General features: G+C 44.5%; 1 protein-coding gene across 2 annotated transcripts; it reads right to left on the bottom strand.

Annotated features, from left to right (window-relative positions):
• Positions 1-1362: 1362 nt before the first annotated feature.
• LOC311101697 (histone H4 transcription factor-like) lies at positions 1363-5653 on the bottom strand. 2 transcript variants are annotated; one of them, XM_084142849.1, is made up of 10 exons: positions 5576-5653; positions 4876-5083; positions 4371-4597; positions 4130-4241; positions 3844-3996; positions 3660-3734; positions 3316-3436; positions 3061-3199; positions 2765-2889; positions 1363-2667 (listed from the first exon to the last, which is right to left on the bottom strand). In XM_084142849.1, exons 2-10 carry the CDS (start codon positions 5024-5026, stop codon positions 2247-2249), a joined length of 1524 nt encoding a protein of 507 aa, XP_083998975.1. In that variant the 5' UTR covers positions 5027-5083; positions 5576-5653; the 3' UTR covers positions 1363-2246. The 2 variants fall into 2 exon arrangements, with proteins under 2 accessions (XP_083998975.1, XP_083998976.1); XM_084142850.1 differs by having other exon boundaries at positions 5572-5641.
• Positions 5654-9008: the final 3355 nt, after the last annotated feature.

Raw genomic sequence — 9008 nt, 5'->3', positions numbered from 1 at the left:
TGTTCAAGACAATATAATCATAAAGGAGGGAATTGCCTTTTGAAACTAATTTTTTTTTGACTTGCTTATTCTTCCTCCTCTTAAAAATAGACTATCCCACAGACAATACAAATGCACCAAGTGGAGAAGTAGGAGGAACTCCTGAGTGGTGGAGCAGGCAGCAGAAGACACCCCCGTCCTCTGTATGCCAACCTGAACGCTCTACAGAACCTGAACAACCAGGAAGAGATTCAACCAGGGAACCTCAGAACAGGGACACACTCAATGAGAGGGAATGGGGACAGCAGCTGCACCAACCCCGAGAAAAGATGGAGGAGGAGAAACAGTACATAGTGGCGAAACACCAAGGCCACAATGTTGCAGGGACTCTTGACAATTCACCTGCTAAAGATACGTTTCTTCCTCAGACAATGACCTTGGAACCTGGTCAGCGGTCCAATGGCAGCTATAGCTGGGAATCAGGTGACAGGAAGAGAGGGCTTGAGTGGGAGAACTACATAAAGGCCAAGAAGATGAAGCGGCAGAGAGAGGATGACCAGGAGGATTTCAATGACGGCCCTCAACCCAAGGACCCCACAGAGAAACCATCCCTGACCCCTACAATACACACACCATCCGCCATATCGATGCAGCACATGACCATTGGGAACATTATTCCAGCGCTCTACCCAATAAATAGTGTATGTAATCTGGCCCGGACTCAGGTTGGCACTCCTGTTATGCGGCTCATCCCCTACTCAGGAGCTGAGAGGTACCTTTACCCTGCACTTCCCTGGGACCCCCTAAGAGACCCACCGTGGGATGTATACAGAGGTATGGACCTCCCTGTCTCCTCCTGTCAAGAGCTGGTCATGAGGGCTGATCCTCTACATGGTGTGGTGGGGGCCAGGCTGTTGGAGGCAGCAGAATGGTCATACAGAGACCCTCATCACAGCTTTCCACACCCACCCCATCACCCCTGAAGCAGCAGTGGAGGGCTTACCTCATGGAGAGGGACCGTCTGCACATGCTCAGAGAGGAATACTACCAGCACAGCCTCCATTCTGCCACCTTGGGCGGCCATCTCCCCTATCCCAGCCTCCTGACCTCCACCTATTCCGGGTCACATATCTCCAGGGTGGGTCTCACAGAGCCCCCAGAGTAGCCTCCCCAACAAAACTCTTCCCCCTGGGTCCTTAAGCACACTGCCGCCTCTGGTCCCCTTGTCTGGCGCTCCCCACAGGACTGCCTCTTAATGACAGAAATCAGAAGACCCTACTCTGTGTGCTTGCTTGCCTTAGAACTGTAACTCAGCAATGTACTGCTTTAAGACAAATTCTGTGATTCTGATTACTACCTGTATGACACAGATAAAGGACAAACTGTGTTGAAAAACTCTAAATTTATTTACATCCTTTAAAACACCTGTAAATGAATGAACAATGATATTGTTCAACATAAAAGTGCGATCCACCAAATGAGTTCATAAAATGTTAACTTATGAGTTTGTAATGTTCCTAAAATGGACATACAAAAATTTAAATAACTGACAAAACTTAGCAAATCTAAAAAACAAACAAGAACTATGTAAAATCAAATGCTATGGCATTAATGGAATCAGAATATCCAGTGACCATAAAGGAAAACCTAAGACCTATAACTTAATGGAAAAGAGTTTCAAAAACATGATCTGACAGACTTCTACACTACAAACCTGAGGTTATTTCAAAACTGCTGTCAATGGGGTCACATTCTGAGGCTGCACTAAACTGAAGCTGCTAACGCCCTCACCGCATTAAAGCTCATACTGTAAAACACTAACAAATAAAAACATTTGATCAGGCTAGTAAGCACTAACACAATCTTCACATTCTTGTCAACTTGTCAAATCTCTCCCAGAGATACTAACGTTTAGTGAACTTTAATAAACAGTCCATCCCAGGTTAAGCCCAGCCATCATACATACAGCACAGCTGTAACATTGGAGTGATTCAGTAATGCTACATTAGTGGTCTTCAACACTGGTCCTGAGAAGATACTGGATCTGTATTTTTTTTTTTTAAGCCAAGTGCTCGTTTCCTAAAGGAATGACATAGTGTGTTAGATATGAAAGGCTGCATTGATCGCCTGGAATATTCCTATTCATTGAGATACAATTCAAGTTGGTATCATTACTTCAGTCTACAGGATCAAGGTTGGAGACAACAATGGTGGCAGCATCAAGAGTTTACTTGGGCCACTAGAATAAGGATGGTCAGTGTGTGTGATCACACAACATCCATCCCCAGACCCCTGGCCACCTCAGTCAGGGCCCTCACAGCACCTGAGGGCCCGCAGGAGTCAGAGCCATCCCGGGTGGCGTCGGGGTCATCCCCCATATCAGACACGTTACTCAGGACACAGTACACAGGTGAGTCACTGCCCCTGGGGCTGGGCTGGGCTGACGTCTCCTCCCCTGCAGAGAGCTCTGAGGAAGAGGAGGAGCAAGAGGAGGGGGAGGACGAGCCAGGGGGAGAGCCGTGACTCCTGTCTGCCCGGGTGGCAGCTCTCTTGGCTCGGCTGCTGGACCCGCGGCCCTTATGGAGCGTCCTCTTTTTAGCCATGTTCTTCATGATCTCCTGAGTCACCTCCACTGTCTCATAACGCACCATGTTCAGCCTCAGGTAGCCATCTTCATCCTCCTTGTATCTGTGGAGCCAAATAATCAACAACCACCACCTTATGGTAAAACTGACTAACTCATGTTAACTCATCACATAAGGGAAAGATTAAGTGTTGTTCATACCTGAAGCGGGAGTGTCCAGAGGGCCATTTCAAGTGGTGTTTCTTGCGCAAGTGAAGAGTGAGTGTGTAACACCAAGAGAAGGTTTTGTCACAGAGATGACACTTGTATTTCGAGACCATTCCACCCTACAGAGGAGAATTATACAAGTGTCAAGTACAGTACACTTGATCAAAATTCCACAAACCCAAAAGCGTTTTTGCAAATGAAAAAGTCTAGCTTTGACACTGATCTTGATTCTGTAGGTCTATTGAGCACTGAATGAGTGTTTGGCGCCCCCTGCAGGCAGTCTGAAGTACCTCATGTACTCTCCTGTAGTGCTGGTTCATGGTGTGGGCCATGCGGGAGGAGTAGTCACAGCCCTCTACAGAGCAGTGGTAGGCCGCCCCCTCATTATGGGTCTCCATGTGCTTCCGCAGGTCGTGCTGGTTCTTAAAGCTGGGAGACATACATCATAAACAACAGAGTGTAAGCAAAATAATGTACACAATATGTATACAGTCCATAAGGGTCAGCAAGTTGTGGGGAGTCTGATGAGTCTGTGGGACAACAACCTGCTCTCACAGAAGTCACAGGGAAAGGGTCGCTCGTCACAATGGCGGAACTTGATGTGGATCTTCAGAGTGGCGAGAGAGGTGCAGGTCATGTCACACAGGGGACACTTGATATGGTTCACTGGGAGAGGCAGAGGATAGATCACTCAAGGTTTACAGTGAAAGAAACTGGACACAGACAACAGCCATCATCAGCCGATCAAAATAACTTATTGACAAACCCTATTGATAGCACTACAACTAAATTAAATCTGCTTGACTAATAGATGTACATGTCGAAGCCAGACATGGAAAATGAGCTAAATAATACTGAACAGAGAAGTGGTGGAGAACAGCACACTCACCATGCTGTCGTACGTGGTCTCTCAACAGTCTCTCATTGGCAAAGCCTTTGTCACAATGCTCACACACCAGTGACTCTGCAAGAATCAGAGGGCATTCAATGAAATTAAAAGCTAAGCCAATAACATATATGCCTATGAGCTGTAAAACAGTGACTTCTGGCCAGGCAGAGCTGAGCCCATTCACCCTCTGGCTCGGCCTGTCTGTGGATGTGGTCGAAGAACTTGGTGTTGCTGGAGAACATGCAGCCGCAGGTGGGGCAGGCCACCAGACGCTCCTGAGTGTGGCTGCGCAGGTGCTCCCGCAGACGGTACTTGATCTTAAAGAATGCATCACAACCTGTGGAAACACATGACGAGGGTATCAGCTGAAGCTGGCCAACAAAACATACAGTGTATTCAATGCAGCACTACAGCAGGAAAGGCTGTGCTGATACAGTATAATGTGATCCCTTCCTTGCCCCTAGCAGTACCTTTCCAGCTGCAGAAGATGGCCTGCTGCTGGTCTGGGAGAGGAGAGAGCCCAGTGCAATGAGCGTGCATGTCCACATGCCGATAGAACCACTCAGGGTTGTTAAATGTACTCTATAGCAAAAGACAACAACAAAAATTAAGTATATCACATACAAAGAGTCACTGAGGGTGGCAGTGGATTATAAGAGAGATGTCAAACAGTGGGATGCAGAATCAACCCCCATTGTATTATTAACTTACATCACAGTGCTCCCACTGGCACACGAATCCCTCTGAGATCTCAGGGACCAGGTTGTTGCTGTGGAGGTCCTGGGTGCAGCTGGGGAAGTTGGGGTGGGACTTGAGCAGCTGCTCCCCGATGAACTTGAGTTTGTTGTGGAAGGTGTGGAAGTGAGCGTGGATCTCCAGCTCCCTGGGGCTGCCCATAGCCAGGAACTCACAGCCCTCCCACAGACACGCATAGTCATCTGGAGGGAGCAACACAACACACGTTATCTGGCGAAAGGCAGTAGGTGCTGTTAGTGATATTCTGATCAGCATATAATCAACTGTGTCTCAGTACTTTTCAAAGGCTTCCTGTCCTTGACTACTTTCCCTTGCAATCACCGACAGACTGTAGGGGCCGGAAAGATTCCAAATAATACATTTGCTTTCACCTGACGGAAAAGACTAGGGAAAGGAAGCTATTGGGACAATACTGAGACACTGGTGTAGTTGTCATCTGCCAGTCCTCTCACCAACCCACCTAGTTCCTCCATAGCATCTCTGTCTCCTAGGTGATCCTTCAGGTGCAGTGACATGTGTTCGCTGAGCTCCTCCATGCAGTGGCCTTTGAAGGTGCAGGACGCCCACTTACAAGACACCACCAGGTTGGACAGGCTCCTCCTCTTCGCCATGGTGATCTGGCTGCTGGACACAAGGTAGGTAGTGCTGCCACACCAGTCTCAAACCACCTAGAACCAAAAAAAACAGCAGGTAGTGTTATAGCTAAATAGCCAAAACAGTCCTTCTAACAGCAGGTTTAGTTAACTAGTTAGTTCACAACATCATTACAACCAAACTGGATTAATTCTGGCACAAGCTTCAGTTGGCACTATTTTTCCAATTTCAATATGACTAACAATATTATTTAGCTAGACAGCTAGCTTCAAGTGGGAAATATTTAGTGTGTTTGTGTCAAATACCTAACATGACATTACAAAACTAGCTGGCAAGCAATGTTTTAATAACGTTAGCTAGCTAACTGGGATTTCCAACATTGGAAAGAGACGTACACCAAAGATATTTATAACTAACCCCCCACCCCCTCTGTCTGTGCGTAAACGTTAGTTAATTACCAAATGCTAGCCCTTTATCTTTGTACAAATTCTGATACAATTGACATACTCTCTAAACATTACTGTAATAAACAGTGTTAGCTAAATATCATATGTGAACTTACTTACGGACTATGTTGACATTTTCAACAGAAGATCTCAGAATATTTTCGTTCCTTCCAATGTTTTTTAATCACTTCCTGTCACACTACAAACAGGAAGTTCTTATTTTTCTCCTTCTGTTGATTTTTACATGGCGGTTGGCAACCAACTTTAAGGTGCATTACCGCCACCAACTGGACTGGAGTGTGGACCAGAGACAGTGAAGGTCTAAATCCTACCCAATAATCTCGTCTCCCTAAGGAAACGAAATACATAATTAAATACTACATCCCCTGAAGATTTCCCCAGCAGTTCACTTAATCCTGGCTCTTCAACCCCATTACTCCTCAAATCTAATAACTATCGCTCCCTTTCTCTCATATATTTCTGGCACTGAAATAGAACATGTTCCACTGTCTCCATCTCCTCCTGACAATGATCACACCTCCCAGTCGGATGTTTCCCCACCAATTTCAATGTACCTTGTGTGTCTCAGTCTCAGCCTTGTGACTACACTTTCCTCCCTTCTCTCTCGGCCTGAGGACCTCCCTGCCCCCACCTTTTCCTGGATCTTATACAGGGGTCTTCCCTTACTCTCCCTGTTCCACAACTCTTGCCACTTATTTTTAACTACTGTTCTTATTAATCCCTTGGCTTCTGCTTTACTGATTGACAATTATATCTCAACATTAGGATGTTTAAGAGCCTGTTTGGAAATAATATCCACTTCCTCATTCCCCTCTACTCCCACATCAGCTGGTACCCAGAGGAACATAACAAATATCCCCATCTGTTTCACCCTATACAAGCACTGTAAAACCTCATACAATACATTGTGTCTGCTCTGAGACACACATGAATTTAAGCTCATCAGTGCTGCACAGGAGTCAGAGCAGATGACTACCCTGTCTGGCCTCAACACCTCCACCCACTCTGCAGCCAATAGTATGGCCAACAACTCCATTGTGTAAACAGATAAATGATCCGTTGCTCTTTTCGTCACTGCCACCTTATACTCAGGAACACTAAAAGCTGCTCCTGTCCTCCCTGTTTTAGGGTCCTTAGATCCATCTGTGAATATATTCAAGAAAGCATAGTATTGTGTTCTTAAATGTTCACTTACAACTGAATCTACTCCTTCCTCAACATCTCTTACCCTCTCAAGCAACCCTAGATCTATCACTGGTTGAGGAAGAAACCAAGGTGGGATAGCAGGAAGAACCACAGAGCGGCTGAACTTCCTCCCAAACAACCCCATCTCTCTCACCATGCAATTGCCTATTTACCCAAATCTTGTATTCAGATTCTGTTCATGTTCCCAGCACTCTAGGAGCACATCTTTTGTAGGATGTGTAACCTTATGTCCTTGTAGATTTACCCAATATGTCATGGCTAGCTGTTGTCTTCTTAGCTTTAACGGCATCTCTCCCAACTCTACCTGCATTGCTGCCACCGGAGAGGTCCTGAGTGCTCCACAACATATTCTTAGGGCTTGGGCCTGGATAACATCTAGCTTTTTTAAAGATGTCTGAGCTGCTGATCCATATGCTATACTTCCATAATCCATTGATGACCTTAAAAGCGCTATATATATACAATTTTCAACGCCATTCTATCTGCCCCCCCCCCCCCCACTCTATTCCTGACAAGCAATGCATCACATTCAATATTTTCTTTCCTTTGACAACTACTCTGTTAATATGCTCCGCCCATGTAATTCGAGTGTCAAACCAGACCCCCAGGAACCTAAACCCTCCAGATTCCTTCCATACAACTTTCCTCCCCAACCTTCCTTCTAGAAAAAAACACAGTCTGTGTTTTCTCAGCTGAAAACTTGACGCCCCACCTGAGGGATCACTGCTCAACTTCACTAATCGCTTCTTGAACTCTTCTGGCTGTATGGGTAATGTTTCTCCCTCTCTTCCACAGCACTCCATCATCCGCAAACAATGACCTCCCAATATCAGGTCTCACCTGAGACAAACAGGAAGTTCCCACATTAACTTATTCTTCTACGTTCCAGTAAAATTGATGACGTAATGCATGTCATGAATCATGAATGATGAAATATAAAATGTAGCCTATGCAAAAATATTGTGAAAATAAGTCAAATTAATACAAACAAATACAACAGGAGGATATAATCTGCATAGAAATTTGGACTCAATTAGGAGACATGTAAACTCAGTAAAACTGTTTCTCTGGCTTTGACTGTACCTTTTGTGTGTTGGTGTTTGCTTTTCCATTAAAACAAACATGCAAAATATTCCCTTAGGAGAAAAGACTGCAGTGAAAGTGCAGTATAACTGCAGTATGCTGGAAATGCTGCATCCAAAATAACACCTTTTTTTTTTACTACCGCAGTCGACTGCAGTTACTGTAATTTTACTTCAGTTTCAAAACTGCTATCTTTTTTTGTAAGGGTTGTGCTGTGATCTTAATCTACAGTAGTATCATCACAATATACCCAATCATTATCACGTTGTGACTACTTTTACATCATGCTGTTTCACTTTTCCTACTCTCCTGTAGTAACACCAACAGGGCTATCGTGTTCAGCAGCCTTTTTTAAGGTGTAATCTGTTAAAGGATTTGCTGTGTGGAACAAAACAATAACTTCCCAATGCCAGGAATGAGATGATATTACCATAATGAGCATGATTTCTCCACCAATTTCCTTGTTTAATTGGTCATCAGTAACAGACTTACACTACCAGTCAAAAGTTTGGACACACGTACTCATTCAAGGGTTTTTCTTTATTTTTACTATTTTCTACATTGTAGAATAATAGTGAAGACATCAAAACTATGAAATAACACATGGAATCATGTAGTAACCAAAAAAGTGTTAAACAAATCAAAATATATTTTATATTTGAGATTCTTCAAATAGCCACCCTTTGCGTTGATGACCGCTTTGCACACTCTTGGCATTCTCTCAACCAGCTTCATGAGGTACTCACCAGGAATGCATTTCAATTAACAGGTGTGCCTTCTTAAAAGTTAATTTGTGGAATTTATTTCCTTCTTAATGCTTTTGAGCCAATCAGTTGTGTTGTGACAAGGTAGTGGTGGTATACAGAAGATAGCCCTATTTGGTAAAAGACCAAGTCCATATTATGGCAAGAACAGCTCAAATAAGCAAAGAGAAATGACAGTCCATCATTACTTTAAGACATGAAGGTCAGTCAATCCGGAACATTTCAAGAACTTTGAAAGTTTATTCAAGTGCAGTCGCAAAAACCATCAAGCGCTATGATGAAACTGGCTCTCATGAGGACCGCCACAGGAATGGAAGACCCAGAGTTACCTCTGCTGCAGAGGATAAGTTCATTAGAGTTACCAGCCTCAGAAATTGCAGCCCAAATAAATCTGTCACAGAGTTTAAGTCACAGACACATCTCAACATCAATTGTTCAGAGGGGACTGTGTGAATCAGGCCTTCATGGTCGAATTGCTG

Source organism: Coregonus lavaretus (genome assembly GCF_964263955.1).
Source record: "Coregonus lavaretus genome assembly, chromosome: 26".
Taxonomy (NCBI): domain Eukaryota; kingdom Metazoa; phylum Chordata; class Actinopteri; order Salmoniformes; family Salmonidae; genus Coregonus; species Coregonus lavaretus.
Note: the sequence above shows the minus strand (reverse complement) of the source record. Positions and strands in the feature narration are given on the sequence as shown.